Here is a 21621-nt window from a genome sequence, read left to right on the forward strand (position 1 = left end):
CCCATAACTGTATCCCTCCCTATCCCAGGTATCTCAGATCTGTCATACCTTATCCAGTTTCTCCTGAAGATTCTGGAATATTGGCTGCTGTTCACATAAATCCAACTTCTTGATGAAGAAAAGTAGCTCCCACCACTCAGCCTTAGTCAAGAAACCGGATTCCTCATTCTTCTGAGGCTCAGGCTGGAGGTATGGCAAAGAGTAGAGGCCGTCTGCAGGCTTCCAGTCCCAGGAGGGAAAGGTCGAGGATGTAGGCACTGGGGCATCGGCACCTAGCAGGGGTAGGATCCATTTCTGAATGTCCTGGATAGCTCCATCAGAAGTAGTTTCGTGTCAGACAACATTCCTCTGGCTAGAGACATGCTATCCAGATCCTCTTTCCTGCTTACCTGCACCCACCGCAGTAGCCCCTGCCCCCTTCTCCACAGCAGACAAAGTGGAATCCCCAGTAGCTTCTTCAGGGCCCAGGATCTCCAGCATGTGCCAGTGCACCCAGTATGTGCGGCCTGTGGACTGCCAGAAGACCTGGAGGGAGGGAAGGGAGGGGCTCAGGCCTTCCAGCTTGGGGCTGTGAAGGCTTGGGAGGACATGCGCAGGCCCAGACCTAGGGCACACCCTCAAATACACACCTGGACTAAGCTTGGCTTCCTTCCCTTCTGAGGAGTGGGCCATTTCTTCCCAACCTTGATAGTCACCCCTGCCATGCCACCACACCTTCTACGTGCTAGACCCTCACAGCACGTCTTCTCAAGCAGGACCCTCATTTTCTTGAACCTTTAGTTCTGCTTCCACCCTCCTTCCCAGACTCCTTTACAAGTGGGAGTGATGGGAACATATCAACATACTGCTTCTGCTTCCAGGTGATGAGTCTCTCTATGACTTCACCTGAAGTCTCTTGGCCTTGCAAGGCACCCCTCATTTGCTGACTCCCTTTCAGCACTCCAATATCCCTAAGGGTTTCTCTTTAGGTGGCATACCAGAGCCTCTGACACGGAAATCTCACTGCGTCCCACCTCGTGCAGATCCCCACAGTCCTCTGACACTCAAGTGGCTCACCTGCACAGGGGGCACGCCATTGTTGCTCTGCCGGAACTCGCCCTCATCCCCCGCATTGATCTCCTCGTAATCATCCAGGATCCGCACTCGCATCCCTGGTTGCAATGTCTGCTGCACATACTCACCATAGCCACTCCGGCTAGAAAATTCAGAGCGCTGGCGGAAGGCTCTCCCTTGCCTTCTGGGGGTAGTGACAATGGTGGGCAGTAAAAGGGGGGCCCCTGAAATGCAGGGCTGGAAGATGGACCGGGGTGGCCGGGGTGGTAATGTGCCTTGGTCGCTAAGGTTCCGAGCCCAGCCCATGCTCCGCACCAGCTCTGAAATGAGGTTGCCCACTGCCATACTGAACTCCAGCTCCCGCTGTGCCCGGCTTTTCTCCTTTGAGGGACACGAGGAGCTCTGGTCTCCGGCTCCTGCTTCTGGACTGTTATTCAACTGATCCAGCAGGGAAGTGACACACAGGTAGCGCTTCACCAGGGAGAAGAGCAGCTTTCCTGGAATCTATAGGACACAATTCTTGGTTTAAATCCACCTTCTCCTTACTTCACCCCTTCCCCTCAAGATCCTCCTGTGCAGACAAATGCAAAATCTCCTCCCCTGAAGTTCCCAAGATTAACGTGTATAAGAAACATACAGGACTTACAGGAAACATTGATACCAGCTGGGCACTAGTGGCTCATGCCTGTAATCCTAGCTACTTAGGAGACTAAGATCTAAGAATCAAGATTCAAAGCCAGCCCAGGCAGGAAACTTCATGATACTTTTATCTCCAGTTAACAGCAAACAGCTGGAAGTGGAGATATGGCTCAAGTGGTAGACTTTAATTTTAACCCAGTCCTGAATCACAGTTCTCAGAAATACTGCCTTATGCCAGATGCTGGTGGCTTGTGCCTGTAACTCCAGCCACTCATGAGGCTGAGATCTGAAAACTGAAGTTCAAAGCTAGCAGCCCAGGAAGAAAAGTCCATGACTGATAGAAAAATAGATCAATCAATAGATAGAGATATATATATAAATATGTAGATGTCTTATATATGTGTCTACGTACACATACATAGGCGCGCGCGCGCGCGCACACACACACACACACACACACACACACACACACACACACAGCCTTGTTTTCAGCATTCCTACAACCCTGGCAGAGTACCTGAGGCAGATGCATGCCCTCAAAGGCCATGCAGTGTTCTTCAGAAGATGTGGTCTCTGCAAATAACTCCAGCAGAGTGTAGCGGCTGTCAAAATCCATGTGTTGCTCGATGCCATCTTGCTGGCTCAGTGACAGAAGGACGTGAGCCCGACTCCCTGAAAGCCATACCCAATCCATATCTTCTCCTCAATCCCCAATTCTCCCTGCCTTTCCTAGGCTTTCTCCTTCCCTACAGCCTTTGAAACAGCTTTGTGACTGAGATCCACAGCAAGAAATACATTTTACATATAATCTGGCACAAATATACATACATATAAGAACTATATGTCACACTACAAAACTTACAACTACTGATGTTTTAAGGCTTTAAAAAATGTTGGTTGGGGCTGGGAAGGTGGCTCAGTGGTAGAGCACTTGCCTTGCATGACTGAGGCCCTGGGTTCGATTCCTCAGCACCACATAAACAAAAAGAAAAAAGCCAGAAGTGGCGCTGTGGCTCAAGTGGTAGAGCACTAGCCTTGAGCTGAAGAGCTGAGGGACAGCGCCCAGGCCCAGAGTTCAGGCCCCACAACCGGACCCCAAAAAAAAAAAAGTTGGTTATGCCAGGCACTGATGGCTCAGACCTGTCATGCTAGCTACTCAGGAGGCTGTCCAGGCAGAAAAGTCCATGATACACCTCCAATTAATCAGCAAAATGCCAGAAGTGGAAATGTAGTGCTAGACTTAAATAAAAAGGTCAAGTGAGACCACAAGATCCTGAGTTTAAGCCCCATACTTGGCACACACACATACACACAAATGTGTTTTATTACAGCTGGGTGCTAATGGCTCGCGCTAGTAATCCTAGCTACTCAGGAAGCTGAGATCTGAGAATCTCGGTTCAAAGCCAGCTGGGGCAGAAAAGTCTGAGATTCTTTTTTTTTGTTTTCCCCAGGGCTGAGGACCGAACCCAGAGCCTTGTGCGCGCCGGGCGGGCGCCCTTCCACTGGGCTAAACCCCCAGCCCCAAGTCTGAGATTCTTATCTCCAATTAATTACAAAAAGCAGGAAGTGGAGCTGTGGCTCAAGAGGTAGAATGCAAGCCTTGAGCACAAAAACTCAGGGATAATACAGGCATAGAGTTCAAGCTACAGGGCTGGCACAAAAAAGTTCATTACATTTCATCAAACTGATTTCACAATCAACTAGTAAGTCTCAATCCACAGTTTAGAAAATACAATCTACCCCACACTCTTTTATCTCTGAGAATGGCCAAATAAACCAAGTGCTATCACTTATGCTGGTTATGCAGTTAATTAATTACCTATTAATTCTTTGCACTAAATTGCTATTTTAAAAATACTAGTTGGGGGCTGGGAATGTGGCTTAGTACTAGAGTGCTTGCCTAGCATGCATGAAGCCCTGGGTTCAATTCATCAATACCACATAAACAGAAAAAGCCGGAAGTGGCACTGAGGCTCAAGTGGTAGAGCGCTAGCCTTGAGCAAAAGAAGCTCAGGGACAGTGCCCAGACCCTGAGTTCAAGCCCCAGGACTGACCCTGAGTTCAAGCCCCAGGACTGGCAAAAAAAAAAACTACTAGTTGGGAAATCTCTCCTCTCTTCTGTTTTTAACTCCTTGTGGCCCCATCCTCTCCAATGATTTCCTTCTTTCTCTTTCTGTCTCTTACCAGCATCATGGGCTGCCAGAGCCTGCAACATCTTGCCTGCACTCCGACGGATCTGAGGCTCAGGATTACACAGCATGTGCATGAGAAGGTCCAGGGCTCCGGTCTCCCTGAAAACCCCCGTGAGGGGCCCAATGCTGGCATAGGCACTGAGTACATGAATGGTATGGAGCACAGCAGCTGTAAGGCTGGAGGTCCCACCTTCTGCCAGCTGCCTGGCAGCCCTGCGTACCAGTGCCCGCACATCAGTCTCCATCTCTTCCATTGCCACTTCATCCAGGCTTCCTGGGTCTCTGGGAAAGCTTCCTGAAGCCCCAGCTGGTTCATACTGAGGTCCCTTGGATAGTGTCCGTTCACCCAACAGCAGAGGGCAGTTGGCATAGACCTCTGGGGCTGACAGCCACATGAGGAGGTGCTCTGCCCTGCCTTCCTCCACACTCGCTCTGCCCACTTCCCCACACTTCAAGACACTCCATCGAATCAGGTATTCAGGATGCCCATCATGTCCAGGCCTCTGCCGAATGAGTTCTTCAGGATATGCCTGCAGCTGGGGCCCCAAGGGCACCATAAGGTCTCCAGTACGTCGTTCCACTACCATTCTCACCTCCTGGAGTACACAGGAGAAAATAAAGCTGTAAGGGGGGGGGGGGGAGGAAGTTTCCACCAAGTGTGACAGAACCTTGGAACAAGGTCCAGTGGGTGGTGATTGGTAGGCTATACAGTTTACAAGTCAAATTGAAAAGGCAAATAATATGATGGAATATACAGCTGAACACACTTTGGGATTTATAAGAGATGGAGTGAAAACACTGACCAGGTGAAATAAAGAGTTTTAAGAAATGGAAGAAGCGGGGCTGGGAAGTTGGCTCAGTGGTAGAGCGCTTGCCTTGCATGCCTGAGGCCCTGGGTTCGATTCCTCAGCACCACATAAGCAAAAAGAAAAAAGCCGGAAGTGGCGCTGTGGCTCAAGTGGTAGAGCACTAGCCTTGAGCTGAAGAGCTGAGGGACAGTGCCCAGGCCCAGAGTTCAGGCCCCACAACCGGACCAAAAAAAAAAAAAAAAAAAAAAAAAAAAAAAAAAAAAAAAAAAAAAAGAAATGGAAGAAGCGGGTGAGGCATGTAACTCAGGAGGAGCACTTACCTAGCATTTATAAAGTCCTGGGTTAGGTCCTTAGCACCATACACATACACACTCATAAAGAAGTGGCAACAGTTACAAAGAATGAGAAGAGTAATCTGAAGATTCCAGTACAGAAAATAATAGTTTGACAGGACTATCTGGGTAGACTAGTAGGATGGGTATGAGTGTATGGGATACAGATCAAGACTTAGAAGGATGACATGGTTCTACAGGAAGGACTGGAGCCAGAATGTGAAAAAGGAGGCTGGAGAAAGGGCAGGACAAGGAGTACAAAAGACAGGACAGAGTCTCTAAAGAGGTGGGTCATGAAGATAAAGAGAAAAGAAATGAAAGGAAGTGGGGTGTGAGGGCAGATAGCTGGACTGGAAAAGTATGTCTTGAGAAAAAGGGAGCAGCCTAAGGAACAGATAGCATTGTAGGAAAAAAAGACCAAGTCACTCTGCACTTAGGCTAGATGTGTGGTAAAGGTCTAGATCAAATAGATATAGATGGACATAGTACTCATGGGGTTGAGGGTAGGGAATGAGGTAAGGAGAGAAGCAATTTAGTAGATTTCAAGGTCAGATAAATGTGACTCTGAAATCCCTTTTCACTTACTATCTACTTTGAGCTCCCTGGCAAAATGATGATGATTTAGGCGTCGCAAAAACTTACTGTCATGTAATATACTGCACTTCTGACAGGATTTAGCACATCACCAAATGTAATCTAATATTGCTCTCCATTGGAGAAGGTAGGGACAGTCTTCAGACAACCCAAAAGTTAAGCTGGTAAATAGAATGATCAGGAAGAGGTATGTGGGGCATACAGCCATGTAATCATGCGAGTGAGAAGAGAAGGTTAAGCAAGATGTGGGTAAGATGAGGGGAGGGGGAGGCGATATCAGGACCAGGGGCATGTCAAGGTACAGGGAAGGAAGACAAGCGGAAGAAAGGAGTGAAGACTCATAAAATGTGGACCTCCATGGGGCAGGAGGCCGCAGCGTGGGAAGGCCGGGAGGTAACCAGGGAGTCGGTGATGCGCAGCAGATCAGGCCGGGGCTGGGGGTGAGGAGGGTCCTGGGGTCAGGGGCAGTCGGGCAGCGATAAACTAGGGGATGGAGGTGAGGTCTGGACGCTCTGAATGAGTTCCCCACGCAGGCACGCACGCACGCACGCACGCACGCACGCAGGTAGCAAAGCCAAGCCCACGCCTGGGACCGGCGGGGCGGGGCGGGGCGGGGCGGGGCGGGGCGGGGCAGGCAGCCACCACAGCCGCGGGAATGGGGGGCGGGGCAAGGGTGAGGGGGTCGCGGCCCACAGGGTGACAGGACCCGACCAATGTCCTTTCGTCAGCCCCCACCGAAAGGGGTTAAGGGACCGCACAGGAACGAGGTGGGGGAAAGACCGGGTCTGCAGCGCAGAGCTCACCTCTCACCTCCCACCGCCAGGCTTGGCCCTCGCTGAAACCCAGCAACCGGTCTGCCGCCGTCCCCGGTCCCGCCTCCTCAGCAGCCCCCTTCCGGGTCACACGGTGACTGCACGCACGGCCGGGCGGCTACGGGTCCCACCGCGGACCACGCCGAGCGAGCGTGGCGGAACGGCGTGCGCGTGGCGCATGCGTAGTGCCCGCGGGTGGCTACACGCCCCTGCCGAGAGGGAGTGGGGAGCGGTGCGCTGCCAGAGGGTCCGGGGCGGCGCTTTCCAGCCCACCAGGCATGAAGCACCCACCCCCCCACTGCGACTTGCTCCATCCTCCATCGGAGCATCCACTGTGGGACATTCACATCCGCATTCGCACCCTAGGGCTGCCCAGATTTTTCAGTTAAATTGCGTGTCCCATAGGTTTCCCTAATATTTTGGTTGGTTGGACCGCTTGGCCTGTTAATGAAAAGCGTCCAACTCTGTGCTGGTCTAAGCATTGAGCAAAACCCTGCACAGGGACAAAGAAGGCCTCCCCACTCCAATCTCATAAAGACATCCAACAGCCTCAAAACTCCCCTCAACGGCTATTTCCAAGTCAAGCACTGGTGGCTCATGCCTGTAATCCTAGCTCCTGGGGAGGCAGAGATTGGAGGATCACAATTCCAAGCCAGCCCAGGCAAGGAAGTCTATGAGACTTTTACCTCCAGTTAACCGGCAAACAGCCAGAAATGGAGGGGTTGAGCACCAGCCTTGAGTGAGAAAGGTTACAGGAGAGTACTCTTATCCTGAGTTCAAGTCCCAGTCCAGGTACTCTTCTTTTTTTAATTGCTTTCAGCAAGCAGCCAGACTTACTTCTTGGAGGAATTTTGGGGATTGTTTCATGTTCACCCCTCTTGTATTGAAAAGACCCCAAAGACAGAGTCAAAGACCCCAGTCTGTGCACAAAAATGATACATTTATTGAAAGAGTAATTTTTTTTAATACAAAAGAAAGCTCTGTACATAGGACTGTGACTATGTCCACTATTCCTGGGATGGCATCCCAGGGGAAGTAGAAACCACTGATACACACACCCTACATTCATACACATTCACTCAGGCACGCTCACGCGCACGCACACACACCCCAGAGCCACCAAGGAAGGGAAACACCAAGGGTTGCTGCACATGGAAATGCCACCTCATCCCTGACACCCATTCTTCCCAAGGCCATGCTCACACAACACACATTATTAAGCACTTTGCCTGATTCACTCACTGGGTCTGTCTTTTGTAAGGAGGAGAAAAGGAATCCAACATCTCCTTCCATGGGTGGTGGGGAGGGGAGGGGTGAGTGGTTGTGGAGAGAAACAAGAGCAGAGAAAGGGGCTGGGCAGTTACAGACCTGAGTCCCAAGCTCCCCCACTCCGGCCTGATTTGCCATGCCCCAGCCTTGAAAGTCACCCATAAGCCCCAGCTATCTTCAGAAGAAAGCCAAGAAAGGTGACTTCCATCTTAGTACCCCAGACTGGGGCAAGACAGCAATGGGGATTAGAGCTTAAGGAGTTCCCAAACGTCGGCAAATCATCCCTGGTGATACCTAGGCTGTGCGTAAATATCTTCCCCACCCCCTCATCTAACCACAGAAGTAGGCTTGTTCCTACTGAAGGCAGCCATGTGGGGTTCATAAGACGCCACCCCATCTGCTGCCCCAGTCTGGAAAAAGCCTCCTTTCTGGATATAGGTGGTGAAGGTCGGCCGTGACACAGGGTAAAAGACCCTCCCCGTATGCTGACCCACCCTCAAGGACTACCCCCAAGGAGCAGAGAGGGGTGGGGCATGGCCCCTGTACAAATTACATAAATACTGAGGTTACACTTAGAAAAATAAAGTCATTTTCTTCAAGGCTTTTTTTGTCTTAATTTAAAAAAGTTACAGTAGCTGCTCACTTCCTGGGAGAGCTGCCCCTTGCTGGCTCCCCATTGCGGCACTCAGCCCTAGAGCTGCTCCTACTTCTGACCCCCCCACTCTCAGTCCTGCTCTCCCCCCCCTCCCGGACCCCACCCTGCTCACTGCAACTTGAGCCCCAGGCAGCTGCAGGCCTGGGGGTGCACAAGGCTGCAATGCCCATGCATGTGGCACAAATGAAGTCAGTTGCCTCGACCTGACACCCTCCCACCCCCCCTGAACCCCACATATTTGGTCTCCCTCTTCCCTCTCCCTAGCAACAGCCCAAACTCTGGGGCATGGCCTGAGGGCTCCTCCCCGGGGCTTTCTTCCTGGAAACAACCCAGGACCAGCAATCCCAGAATCTCCCCTGCCACAACTGGTGGACCCTTGCTCGTGGGGTAGCTCTGTTCCCCAGGGGCCCAGCCAGTTCTGGGGAGCCCGGGCTCCCCAGGGAAGGGGGAGTTTGGGCAGGGAAGGGGATGAGAAAAACGCCATTAAAAAAAAGTTAAATATTTTAAAAATATATATTTATAGATTTGTTTTCACTTCGTCTCCTCAAATAAAAAGTTCAAAATCAACTTTAAAGCAGCTGGGAGGAGAGGGGGGAAGACGAGGGGGAGAAGGGAACGCTGGTGGTTTCCTCCAACCCCAGAGCCCCTGGAGGTCCATGGGAGCGGCAAAGCAGGGCAGGTGGCCCCAGGAACCTGCCCAGTGCGCAGGCCCAGCTCCTCAGGAGCTGAAAGGGCAGAGGGAGGCGGCGGGAGGGAAGAAGCTCCCATCTCCCCAGCTGGCTCCCTGAGGGGCAAGGGCAGAGCTCTTTTGACCAAGCCTGTGGCAGACATAGTACTGACATGGGGTCAGCAAGGAGGCTGGACAGAGGGCCCTAAACTGCTTCCTCAGGGGAGGACACAGTGCCCAGTCCCACAGAAGGTCTGCGAGTGGGAACGGGGTGTGGGGGGCACCGTCCTGCTGGGTAAGTTAATACTCATGGCAAACATCGAGCCAAGCTGGCACAGGGAGTTTTGGGGGGGGGGAGGGGAGGAGAGCCCCACCATCAGTAGAAATGGGAGGCAGAGCAGGAAGGAGGGGAGGAGGGTGAGGGAGGACGGGGAGGGAAGGCAGGCAGGCCCATTTCTTTGGCTGGAGTGAGAGGGCATAGTCCTGTAGCTGCCCACTCCTTCTCCCCGCCTCCCTCCTGTGGCCCGTCAACATGTGTGTAAAGAAAACGTGAAAAGGCAACAATAAATAAGTGGTGCCATCCCGTGGGCCATCTGTCCAGGGTGGCGGACGGATCATTCACTCTTGGTGCTGTGGGCGGCGTCCAGGTTCACCACCTGTAGCTCAGTGAGGTTGCTGCTGCTCCCGGTCTGCTGTCCTATCACAGCCATCTGGGAGGGAAAGGGGGATGGGGGGGGGGATGAGGAAGGCAGGCAGGACCAACCGCCAGCTCAGACTCCTACCTACCTACTCACCACACACCTGAGCAGAAAAACATGCCCCCATCCCAGCTAAGGAGTCTGGCTTTGACCACGTGGTCATGAGCTCAGCGCGGCTCAGGGCTCAGGATGACGTGGCGGTGTGGGAGGGGTGAGAAATGCCTATACGCACCTGGTGAAGCTGGACTGCAGAGACAGGAATCTGCACTGTGCCAGACGGTGCGGTCAGGAACACCTGGGGGACGCCACCTGCATGGAGAACCAGACACTCACTCACTTGCCCAGGAGGAGCACACCCTCCCCTCCCCCCCACCGAGGAAGGGTGTGTGACTGGTTAGTCTCAGACTTCAGTGCCCAAGGGAGGGCAGCCCAGTATGTTCTCACCCCAGGGGTGAGGGTATGTGTGGGTGTGAGGGGCGTAAGTGTTGCATGAGTGGACGAGGATGGGTGGCGCATGTGGGAAGACAGTAAGGGAGGAAAAGGTCCTCCTTGCTCTGGCCCTGCCCCTTCCCTCACCTTGCTCCTGGACCTGGCTGTGGGACACCTGCATGGTGGATGGTGCCTGAGAGAAGGCATTGAGCACGGTGAGGCTGCCATCAGCCAGGCCTGACGTGGGAGCATACATCACCGCGTGGGGGCTAGGGTACATCATGTGACCGCCCACTGTTGTGGGCACGGATGACGTCATGATGGTGGCAGGCAACGTCACTAGAAAACACAGATGCATATCAGTGAGCTAAGAACTGATCCCTTCTGATAAATCCCACCCTATGACTCAAGACTTTGGGGTCTCTGTACTCTGTCCCTGGGGCAGGAGTTGACTGGACTGTTCCTTTGCATCTATCCTTAAGAAAAGCCTCATTTTTCTCTGAACACAAAAAACTCAACCTTAAAAAACTGTTCTCTTGTGCTGTGTCCTTTTTTCTTTTCTTTTTTTTTTTTTTTTTTTTTTTTTGTCGGTCGTGGGGCTTGAACTCTGGGCCTGGGCACTGTCCCTCAGCTCTTCAGCTCAAAGCGAGCGCTCTACCACTTGAGCTACAGCGCCACTTCCGGTTTTCTGGTGGTTTATTGGAGATAGGAGTCTCACGGTCTTTCCTGCCCAGGCTGGCTTTGAACCGCGATCCTCAGATCTCAGGCTCCTGAGTAGCTAGGATTACAGGCGTGAGCCACCAGCGCCCAGCTTTGTGCTGTGTCCTTTGTACAATCTAATAGGATTGTCCATCCACTGAACTGTTTCCAGACCCTGTCACTGAACTGTGATCCTAAGAGCTCAACCTCCTGAGTAGCTAGGATTACAGGCATGAGCCACTGGTACTCATTTCTTCTTCTTCTTCTTCTTCTTCTTCTTCTTCTTCTTCTTCTTCTTCTTATTATTATTATTATTATTATTATTATTTTGTCAGTCATGGGGCTTGAAGTTTGGGCTTGAGCACTATCCCTCAGCTCTTCAGCTCAAGGTGAACACTCTACCACTTGAGCCACAGGGCCACTTTGGTTTTCTGGTGGTTTATTGGAAATAAGAGTCTCATAGACTTTCCTGCCTGGGCTGGCTTTCAACTGCATTCCTCAGATCTCAGCCTCCTGAGTAGCTGGGATTACAGGCATGAGCCACCAGTGCCAAGCTTGTATTTGTTCTTATTCCTTCTTCTCCTCCCTCGTTCTAAACTCACCCTAGCAAATTCACACCATAACCTTTTATTTTGAGACAATGTAGCTCAGGTTGGCTTCAAACACCATGTAGCCCAAGATGGTTTTGAACTCACAACTCTTCTCCCTCTAACCCTCAAAAACTGGGATCACAAGTATGTAACACCATGCCTGGCTCCCAGTTTACCTTTTTTTTTTTTTTTTTGGTCAGTCGTGGGGCCTGAACTCTGTCCCTGAGCACTTCAGCTCAAGGCTAGCACTCTACCACTTGAGCTACCGCGCCACTTCTGGCATTTTCTGCTTATGTGGTGCTGAGGAATCAAACCTAGGTCCTCATGCATGCAAGGCAAGCACTCTACCACTGAACTACCTTCCCAGCCCCCTAGTTCACCTTTAAATAAGCACTTCTCAAGTATTAAACAGAATGCATGGGGCTGGGAAGGTGGCTCAATGGTAGAGCGCTTGCCTTGTATGCCTGAGGCCCTGGGTTCGATTCCTCAGCACCACATAAGCAAAAAGAAAAAAGCCAGAAGTGGTGCTGTGGCTCAAGTGGTAGAGCGCTAGCCTTGAGCTGAAGAGCTGAGGGACAGCGCCCAGGCCCAGAGTTCAGGCCCCACGACCGGACCCAAAAAAAAACAAAAAACAAAAAAAAACCCAGAATGCAGTTACCTGGGAATGCACAAGTCATTGATCCTGCAGATTTTCATTCAATAGATTCAGGGTGACACTTACGATTTTGCATTTCCACAAGCTCTCAGGTAAAATAATTTTGAGTGTGGCCAAAGATAACCCGAGAGGAAATATACCAATTCACTTATCTCACAAGGAGACCAGTGCTCTAGAAGTCCTTCTGGGTAATTAAGAAAATGATTTCTGGCTGGGAATGTGGCTTAGTGGTAGAGTGCTTGCCTAGCATGCAGGAAGCCCTGGGTTCCATTCCTCAGTGCCACATACACAGAAAAAGCTGGAAGTGGCACTGTGCCTCAAGTGGTAGAGCAAAAGTAGCTCAGGGACAGTGCCCAGATGTGGAGTTTAAGCCCCAGGACTGGCAAAAGAAAAGAAAACGATTTCTCCTTCCTAAATTGGGAGGAGGTAGCTTCAGAGGTCCATAATGGCCCACCGCAAAGTGGAATTCAAAACCCAACTATCCGCACCTGACTTTCCCATAAGCATGAAGCCAAGAGCCTCAGTGTATTCTTCATTAACTCCCAACCTTAGGTATGCGAGGAGCATTGCTGGCTACCTTCTGCTGGACCTCATGTAGGGAGGAAAAGCAGGGAGAGAGAGAGAAGGATCCAAGTCATACCTGTCCCACTGGAGGAGGTCTGTGTGAGGTCTGTGCTGCTGTCACGAGAGGGAGACGCTTGCTGTGGCGCCTGGTGCACCTGAATGGCCTGCACAGGGACTTGCTGGGCCACTGCCCCACCTACAAGACACAGTGTCTTACTTGGGCTCCATCATGCCCAGCTGTCACCTGTACCAAACACACTTGAAAACTCCATGATTGGGTCTGGCACACTGGTCCCCAACTCCCATCTCTATCTTTCCTGGAGCCAAGAAATCATGCCCCGAATCACCTCTCCAGTTTCTGCCTTCTTCCTCTTGCCCCAGGCCTTGATTCTACCTTCTTCAATTGACCCAGAAGTTGGCATTGACCTATCAAGGACATGATCTCCCTCCAGACAAGAGATAAGACAGGGAAGTAGAATGTCTACTGTCCCCATGGCAATAGAGGAATAGGACTAGGCTAGACAAGGCCAGAATGTGTAGTTGTAACTTTAGTAAGTTTCAAAGACAGCGGGGGTCTCGGTAAGAAATGGGACATAAGAGGCTTCTCTCAGGCTCTGACCACCCCTCAGCCTCCTCCACAGAGAAAGAGGTTGTCCTGGTACCAGCCCTAAAACTACTCAGCATGCTCCCTCTGTCCCAGGGAAGACAAATCTTTCCCTGCCCCTTGTGACTCACCAGGCATGAGGGTGAAACTGGTAGGCAGCTGCATAAGGCCCCCAGAGGAGACAGGGCCACTGCCTGTACTCTTCAGCACAGTCCCGTTGGCACTGCTGACAGCGCTGGGGCTGACACTAGCAGACACTGGTGCCAGGTAGTTGGTGATGGGGAAGGAGGGACCACTGCTGACTTGCATGGTGGTGGAGGTGCTAGGGGCTGTTTGGATGGTAGAGGTGGTACCGGGCAGGTTGGTGACTGTGAATGCTGGCTTCAGTGTGTCCTATACCCAGAGAAAAGATGCAACAGTCAGCTTCCACCCTGTAGTAGCTTTGTATGAATTGAGACTCCAGAATGACATCAATGCTCCTGGGTTCAAATCCAATCTCTACCATCTATCTGCTACTGGATACTTGGACAAGTTATGGAGCCACTGTGCTTTAGTTTCCTATCTCTTTAAAAGAGGCATAAGGGCTGGGAAGGTGGCTCAGTGGTAAAGTGCTTGTCTTGTATGCATGAGGCCCTGGGTTCGATTTCCCAGCACCACATGAGCAGAAAAAGCCAGAAGTGGCACTGTGGCTCAAGAAGTAGAGTACTAGCCTTGAGTTGAAGAGCTAAGGGACAGTGCCCAGGCCCAGAGTTCAGGCCCTTTGACCAACAACAACAACAAAAAAAGAGGGATAAAACCTACCCCGACTGGGGACTCACAACTAATCCTAGAGGTTCTAAGCCAGCAGAGGCAGGAAAGTCCATGAGACTCTTATCTCCAATTAAATCACAGAAAAAGCCAGAAGTGATACTGTGGCTCAAGTGGTAACATGCTAGCCTTGAGCAGAAGGAGCTCAGGGACAGTGCCCAGGCCCCAATGTTCAAGCATCAAGACCAGAAAAAAAAAATCTGGAAGTAGAGCTGTGGTTCAAATGGTAGAGCACTAGACTTGAGCAAAAAACTCAAGGACAGTGCTCAGGTCCTGAGTTCAAGCCCCAGGACTGGAGTTGGGGGAGGAGGCACTTGAAGCATAAGAAGACTCAAATACTTGCTGCTTTTGTAATTATGGTAGCCATCACCATAATCCCCTGAACCCCTGTGTTCTCTGTTCTAGGGTCTGTTCTCGGTGCTGGCAATAACCATCTGTGTGATCCTGAGATCAGATCATTTCTTCTCTTTTCTGAGACTCGGTTGTGTTGTCTTGTCCTGTAAATATAAGGGCTGAGCTACTATGTTCTCTTCAAAAGGATTCTTCTAGCTCTGATCTTCCAGGCTCTGAGACAGGGATTGGGAGACTTTCAGGAAAGTTAAGGTTTGGAGGTTTGGCAATGAAGTAACTTTATGCCAAATGCTTAATCCTTAAATTACCAAGGAACTTACTCATTCACCAGAATTTTCTTCGAATAAATTAATCCAACTACTAGAGGGGGAGCCTGGAACACTGACTCTTTCCCCCAGGGAGCCTCTGTTCTTAGAAGGGGAAGAAGGAAACCAGGAGCTGAGAACTAAGCCACCAAGCCAAGCCACCAAACCTAGACCCAAACGCTTAAAAAGCTAGTGTTAGGTCAGCAGCACGGGATGTTTGCTAAGCAGCAGAGCTCAAGGTCCCTGATTGGCGATGGCGTTGCTAAGGCAAACAGTGCCGCTTCTTCCCATTGGCCAGTTACCTAAGGGCCACCCGGAAGGTGGAGCTCCCCAGACAGCAAGAAGGAAGCCCCGCCCCCTCTCCTTACCCGGTACCCGGTAAAAGGAAGGGGGGTGGCGTAACTAAGGCCGGCAACCCTAGCAGGCGGCAAATGCACTAGCTAATTGCCTGGGCCCGACATCCTGAAGGCAAAAGCAGCTAGCTAGGAAGGAGTCAGTCCCTAGCCAGGTCAGTGGGCCTAGCTGCCAACGGTGCTGTGTTCCCAGGACCCTGGAACCTGCTCCCTTCCTACTCTGAGGCGCCCCAGCCTGCCAGGAGGGCAGGGCTAAGCTACACCCCCGCCCCCAGTGGGGAGACAGCTGGCGGGAGGAATGCAAAGGTCCTGCCAGGCAGGCGGGCTGCAGGCGGGAGGCCGGCGTGGAGCCCGAGCCGGCCTTATATGGGCACGGAGGCCGCCCGCTTATCTAGGGGGCCGGCCTCCTGTCAGGAATAGAGGATGGACACCTGCGCCCTGGGAAAAAGGGGCCCTCACCCAGCTCAACTCCACAACTCCACATCCATGGGCCCCTATTTACCCGTACTGGGCTAGGGAGGGAAAGGGGCCTCTTCCTTTCCCTTCCCTCACAGAGGTGACACAAACACACCTTGGTCTCCCCACTGCTGTCAGACTCCGACACCTGGTAGGTGAGATCTGTCTCTTCAAAACCAGTGGCGCTCATTCTCTGGTCTGTGGTGGGGTCTGAGCGGGGTGGAGAGTCTGGCGAGTTGAGGCAGGTCTGAATCAGTGCCTTGCCGGTCTCACTGGTGATCATGGGCTGTAGTTTGCGGGTAGCAAAGGTATACACATGGCCTGTCTCACTGGCCACCAGCAACAGCACCTGTGTCCCTGTCAGCGTGGACAGTTCATAGGCCTGGGAGTAGGGAAGGAGATGGGCAGGTCAGCAAAACTTTTTCTCTTGACCTTCCTTGGGAAGTAGGAAAGAGAATCATTACCAGGTGATCTCCAGCCCTGACTCCCACAGGACTTTCCTCTAATGACTCCAGAGCAGTCCTCTTGGGATATCTGAAGGTGAGCTGGGAGTAGAAAAACTACCCATGCTTCTCCTTGTGGGAGTGGCCTCAACGACCTGAAGATACCCCAAGCACAGTCACAGCCCCCCAGGGATGGAGCATGTGACCTCAGGGGACATGGAGGGATCCAGTTAACTGTTCTCCAACACGGCTTGGAGCCTGGAGCCTCACACACAGAGGCCCACTTTCTCCACAGTCACAGGGACAGGCTAGATCCCTCCCACACTCAATCCTCACATCATTTTGCCATAGGGGACCCTCTAAGCCCACGCTGCCCCACCTTTCCTCCCAGAAACAGCACAGATCCTAACCTGTTGCCACAGCCCTCCTCTGAAGGAGGGATAAGAAAGGAATGATAAGTGACATCTTCTCCAATGATAAGTGACAAGGGACACAGACACAAAGCTGTCTGAAATGACTAGCACCAAATACTCGGATGAGCCCCGGAAGGAGACCCGGGAGATGCCATCCCATACTCTCAACAAAGTTCCACAACCCACCTGGAAAGCAGCTCCGATTTCTCCATTGGACGGATAAAACACATCAGCCAACGGATGTTCCCTAGTTTGTTTCCTAGTTTCTCTGCCTCCCTGTCCTTACCACCTTCCTCCGGATAATAGGCAGGAGGAATGCTGGGTACCTCTACCACTCTCTCTGACTTCTCTCCCAACTCCACGCACTGATTTGCTCTGGGGCTGGAAACCCCACTTGTTCCAAAGGCAGGCGATTCCGAACGCCAGTCTTTGCCAGGAGCACGAGGTTTCCAGAGAAAGCACAGGCAAGCAAGACACATGGCCAGGGCGGGACTTGGTCCCGGCTGGCTCCTCAAAGCAGCACCACCAGCTCTCGGGGCTCTGCACCCTCACCTGGTCCCTCACCCGGCCTGCCCCCCCCCCCGGTGGTGCCCACCTCCCTCCTACACAGGCTCGCTCACGGTTGTCACAACCTCTTCACCTGCACCATCTCTTCTGCCCCCAGCTTTCCCGACGCCCCCCCCCCACCATCCCGAACACCAGGGATCGCTGGCCCCCGCGTCCCGGCATGGCTGCGGCTCACCACCCCGGCACCCCACCGGGGCCCTCTTTTTCCTCCCCGGAGTCGGTCACTCCCACCTCGGCGCCTTTTCCCTCCCGATTCCCCAGACGTGTCCCCTCTCCCCACTTTTCCCTGGCGGCCCCTCCCCTTTCTCCATCTCCCCCCCTCACCCCCTCACCCTCGGTACAGCCATTCCCCTCCTACACACCTCCTGCGGACACGCCGCCTCTCACCTCCGCCTCGCCTCTGCCTGGCTCCCGGGCTCCCCCTGCGCGTCCCCGCCCGCCCGGTCCCCGGTGGCCGGCTGGCCTCGGGGTTCCGTACCTTCTTCATGATGCCTGTCTTCCTCTTGCTGAAGGTCGTGTAGCGCCGCAGCTTGTTGTCGATGAACTCCATCTTGATCTTCACGCGGCCCCGGGTCTTCTTCCCCGGCTTGGCCCCGCTCACCGCGCCGCTCACCGGCCCGTAGCCCCCGGTGGCCGCTGCCGACGCCTCGGGCCCACCGACCACCACGCCGAGTTCCATCTCGCTCAGGCTCCGCTTCAGGCCGCGCCGCTCGGCGCCCAGCTCCTCCTCCTCGCCCGACTCGGAGTCGCCCTCGCTGCCGCTGTAGAGGGCCCCCGCGGTGGGCGCCGGGGTGGTTGCTGCCGCTGCCGCAGCCTCTCGCTCCAGACGGCCCGGTGCAAGCCCCGTGCCGTTCCCGGGGACCCGGCCCCCGTTAGCTCCGCGAGTCCCGCCGCCGCCGCCCGGCCGCCCCGTCGGGGTCCGGTTCAGGCTGCCCCCCAGGGCTGAGCCCCGGCCCAGAGCCGCCGCGGCCCCAGCTTGGCTCGGTAACATGGCGCTCAATGCAGGAGGGCGGACGGACAGTCAGCGAGGAATCGGGGCCGCCGCCGCCGCCGCCATGGGCTTCTCGGCTCAACCCGGCACTCGCGCTGCTGCCACTGCTGGTGCGGCTCTCGCGGCCGCGGCCGCCGCTGCGAACCCGGGGCCCCTGCACGCCCGGGCCGACCTGGGCCCTCACTTTCTTGCCCCTGTGGCCCGGGTTGCCCCAGGCCGGGCGCAGCGCCCCCTGTCCGTCTGCTAGGGCGGCGCGCCCGGCGGCCGTCAGCGTCCCCCGGGGGGCAGGGGCTGCTGGCCGCGGCCGAGACAGCGGGTGGAGGGGGCCGGGACCACGCGCTGGCGGCGGAGGGATCCCCCGACCCTTCCCCCCATATAAAGAGATACAATGTTTCCTTTTATGGCGAGGCCGCTCCTTATATGGTGAGCCCCAGTGCCCCCGCCCCATTGGTCCGCGGTTCCGGCACCTCCGTTCTCTATTGGCCCGAAGGGAGAGCTCATTTGCATGGACATACCGAACTTGCTGCTGTCATCCCGCGTCAGAACGCGATTCCGAGGTGGGAGGAGCCAAGTCCTCTTAAAGGAGCCGGAGGGAGCCAGCAACGCTCCGCCCCCCAGCCCGAAAATGGTGAAGAACTGGGAGGGATCAGCAAAGAGGAAGTCTGGGAAGGACGGGAGTGCAGTCCTCCGGAGGGAATCGAGCTAAAGACCAACACTTAGCCAGCCCAGGGGAGTTGCGACTGCGGAAGGGAGGGAGCTAAAGCCAAACACTTGGCAAACCCCTGAGTTTCTTGGGGGTTTGCCATAGGAGAGAAGATACGGTTCAATTCCGTGAAGGTGTTCGGGGATTGATTGGAGCACTTCCCCACCCCTTCCTACTAAGGAGGAAGGGGGCCTGAGTGCCGTCGACTCCGTCTCTGCCCTTCCCTCCCCACCCCCTGCGTTTCCTTCGCCTCTTTTTAAGACATCAACAGTTTCCCACCAGTCTGGCTCCCAGGTCCTCATTCATCATCCTTTACTCGGGGGCGGGAGGGAGGAGGAGGGGGGGTGTCTTTGGCAGACTTACATCTGGAAAAGGCCCGGGGAGAGAGACCAGACCGTCGTTCTTCGGTCCCTGGTGGGGGCTGGGAGGAGAGATGGAGATCAGTGAAGACTTCCAGCTGCTGGCTGGGCTGGAAGAGGGGGTGGTCCCGGAGGAAAAAGCACACCCCACGGCCAGCGGAAGGCCTGAAAGTATAGCGGGACAGAAGAGTTCAGGGAAGCCGCAGATGCACGCGGGCATGCTCCCTGCGAAGGAGCACAGAAGAAAAAGTTGGTTGTTTTGTTTGTTTGTTTAGTTTTGAGTTAGATCTAGGGTGCTGTAAAGCTTAGGTTCAGGATCTGGGTCTAGGCCTGTTGTGAAAATACTTTGGACTTCGGGTGTTACGGAAATTATGCAAATCTGGTATCTGTCTCTTGTTAAATCTTGTGCCTGGTAACAAACGACTTGATCCCAAATCACCATTCTGTGTCACCAGCGTTTGGTACCTATCCCTCCAGACTCGATTCAGATTTCCTGAGATAAAGAGTAAAGCATACAGTTGAGAGGTCAGTGAGTAGTTAATTGGAGCTACCTAGGGTAAATTACTTCATTCCAGAGATTACTTCAGAGATGAAGTTACTTCATCTCCTATCCCTTTAAACACACTGGACGTGTTTAAGGATAATGTGTGTTTAAGGATAATGTGTGGAGAGGATAATGTTTCCAGTCTTAACTGTTGTTGTTAAGATTAAATAAAGCACTTGGTTGTGACTTATTCATGGGTACTGATAAGTGACACCAATTTAGCATTTAAAGTAATACATTAATGGGTATTACAAAAAAAGCAAGATTAAATATTGTTGTATAAAAGTTTTACAGCACTAAAAAGTTGATCCCAGGACCTAGGGTATACTAGGAAAGTGCTCTACTAATTGAGCCAGGCCCCCTAACTCTTTTAATGGCTTTTTTTTTTTTAGAAAGATATACTGTGTTCTAATTTTAGTTATTGAGACCATTTTTCTTTCTTCTTTTTTGTCGGTTGTGGGGCCTGAACTCAGCCTGGGCACTGTCCCTGAGCTCTTCAGCTCAAGGCTAGTGCTCTACCACTTGAGCCACAGCACCACTTCCAGCTTTTTCTACTTACCTGGTGCTGAGGGCTCCAACCCAGGACCTCATGCATGCAAGGCAAGCACTCTACCACTGAGCCACCTTCCCAGCCCCTTCCTTCCTTCTTCTTTTTCTTTTTTTTTCTTTTGCCAGTCCTAAGGATGAACTCAGGGCCTGGGTGCTGTCCCTGAGCTTTTTTTTTTTTTTTTTTTTTTTTGTCCGGTCGTGAGGCCTGAACTCGGCCTGGGCGCTGTCCCTCAGCTCTTCAGCTCAAGGCGAGTGCTCTACCACTTGAGCCACAGCGCCACTTCTGGCTTTTTTTATGCTTATGTGGTGCTGAGGAAACGAACCCAGGGCCTCATGCATGTAAGGCAAGCTCTCTACCACTGAGCCACCTTCCCAGCCCCCTGAGTTTTTTTTGATCAAGGCAAGCACTCTACCACTTGAGCCACAGCGCCGCTTCTGGCTTTTTCTGTTTATGTGGTACTGAGGAATTGAATCCAGGGCTTCATGCATGATAGGCAAGCACTCTACCACTAAGCCATATTCCCAGCTCTTGTTTGTTTTTTTGAAATAGAGCCTTACTAATTTTGTCCAAACTTGGCTGAGGCTGGCATCTAAGTCACCACCCTCTCCTTCTACCTTGAGTGGCTGGAAACAGCTGCATACAGAGAGATGTATATGTTATATACAAATATATCATCTTGCCTCAGGGACTTGAGAACTTTTTTTATTTTTCTTTTCTGGTGGCACTAGGGTTTGAACCCGAGGCCTTATGCAAACAGTCCTACTATTTGCAGATTTTGATACTATCTACAGGTAGGAAGTTGTGTGTTCTGGAACTAATACCCAAGGGATGATGTACATATACCCTTTTTACTATGTGACTGCAGTATCTCCTATTTGTGATGACATTTGGTTTCACTATGTGACTTATTTTGGCCAATAAACTGTTAACAGACCTTCATGTTGTTTCTGCCTGTGCATAAAAGCATGTTCCAAGCCGGGCGCTGGTGGCTCACACCTATAATCCTAGCTACTCAGGAGGCTGAGATCTGAGGATCATGGTTCAAAGCCAGCCCCGGCAGGAAAATTCATGAGACTCTTCTCTCCAATTAACCATCAGAAAACCAGAAGTGGGACTGTGGCTCAAATAGTAAAGTGCTTGCATTGAGCTGAAGAGCTCAGGGACAGTGCCCAGGCCCAGAGTTCAAGCCCCAGGACCAACAAAAGAAAAAAAAAAAAGCATGCTCCAGTGTGGGCAGATGACACAAAGGTAAGAGGATGAGGGGCTGTAGGTCCTGGAGCAGTGACACCAAGCACATCTTTCTACTCAGGTCCATCCATCTACTTCCTCTCTATCTCAGTCTTTTTTCTTGGTGTGATGATAATCAAACCCAGGCCTTGATAATGCTAGGCAAGTGGTCTACCATTGAGCCATAATCCCAGCCCTTTTCCAGAGTTTGTACTCCTTGTAGTTGTTTTTAGATAGGGTTTAGCTATACTGCCTAGACAAGTCTGGAACTTTTTGGGGTGAGGGGTGGGA

At 52.7% G+C, this 21621-nt stretch overlaps 2 protein-coding genes across 4 annotated transcripts in view; both read right to left on the minus strand.

The window, feature by feature from the left end:
* Positions 1-6504, minus strand: part of Cul9 (cullin 9) — a 37308-nt gene extending 30804 nt beyond the window's left edge. For both annotated transcript variants that reach the window (XM_070023689.1, XM_070023688.1), the window contains exons 1-6: positions 6423-6504; positions 3877-4480; positions 2210-2364; positions 1057-1557; positions 390-525; positions 49-272 (exon numbers count right to left, since the gene is read on the minus strand). In XM_070023689.1, coding sequence (XP_069879790.1) covers positions 49-272; positions 390-525; positions 1057-1557; positions 2210-2364; positions 3877-4471 — 1611 coding nt within the window. In that variant the 5' untranslated portion in view covers positions 4472-4480; positions 6423-6504. The remainder of the gene's footprint in view (positions 1-48; positions 273-389; positions 526-1056; positions 1558-2209; positions 2365-3876; positions 4481-6422) is intronic.
* Positions 6505-8854: 2350 nt separating this feature from the next.
* Positions 8855-18319, minus strand: Srf (serum response factor). 2 transcript variants are annotated; one of them, XM_070023692.1, is made up of 7 exons: positions 17435-18319; positions 15649-15915; positions 13393-13654; positions 12734-12853; positions 10297-10488; positions 9953-10029; positions 8855-9732 (listed from the first exon to the last, which is right to left on the minus strand). In XM_070023692.1, exons 1-7 carry the CDS (start codon positions 17945-17947, stop codon positions 9637-9639), a joined length of 1527 nt encoding a protein of 508 aa, XP_069879793.1. In that variant the 5' UTR covers positions 17948-18319; the 3' UTR covers positions 8855-9636. The 2 variants fall into 2 exon arrangements, with proteins under 2 accessions (XP_069879793.1, XP_069879794.1); XM_070023693.1 differs by lacking the exon at positions 17435-18319 and adding an exon at positions 16576-16796.
* Positions 18320-21621: the final 3302 nt, after the last annotated feature.

Source organism: Dipodomys merriami, unplaced genomic scaffold (assembly GCF_024711535.1).
Source record: "Dipodomys merriami isolate MVZ:Mamm:240054 unplaced genomic scaffold, mDipMer1.0.p SCAF_16, whole genome shotgun sequence".
Classification (NCBI taxonomy): domain Eukaryota; kingdom Metazoa; phylum Chordata; class Mammalia; order Rodentia; family Heteromyidae; genus Dipodomys; species Dipodomys merriami.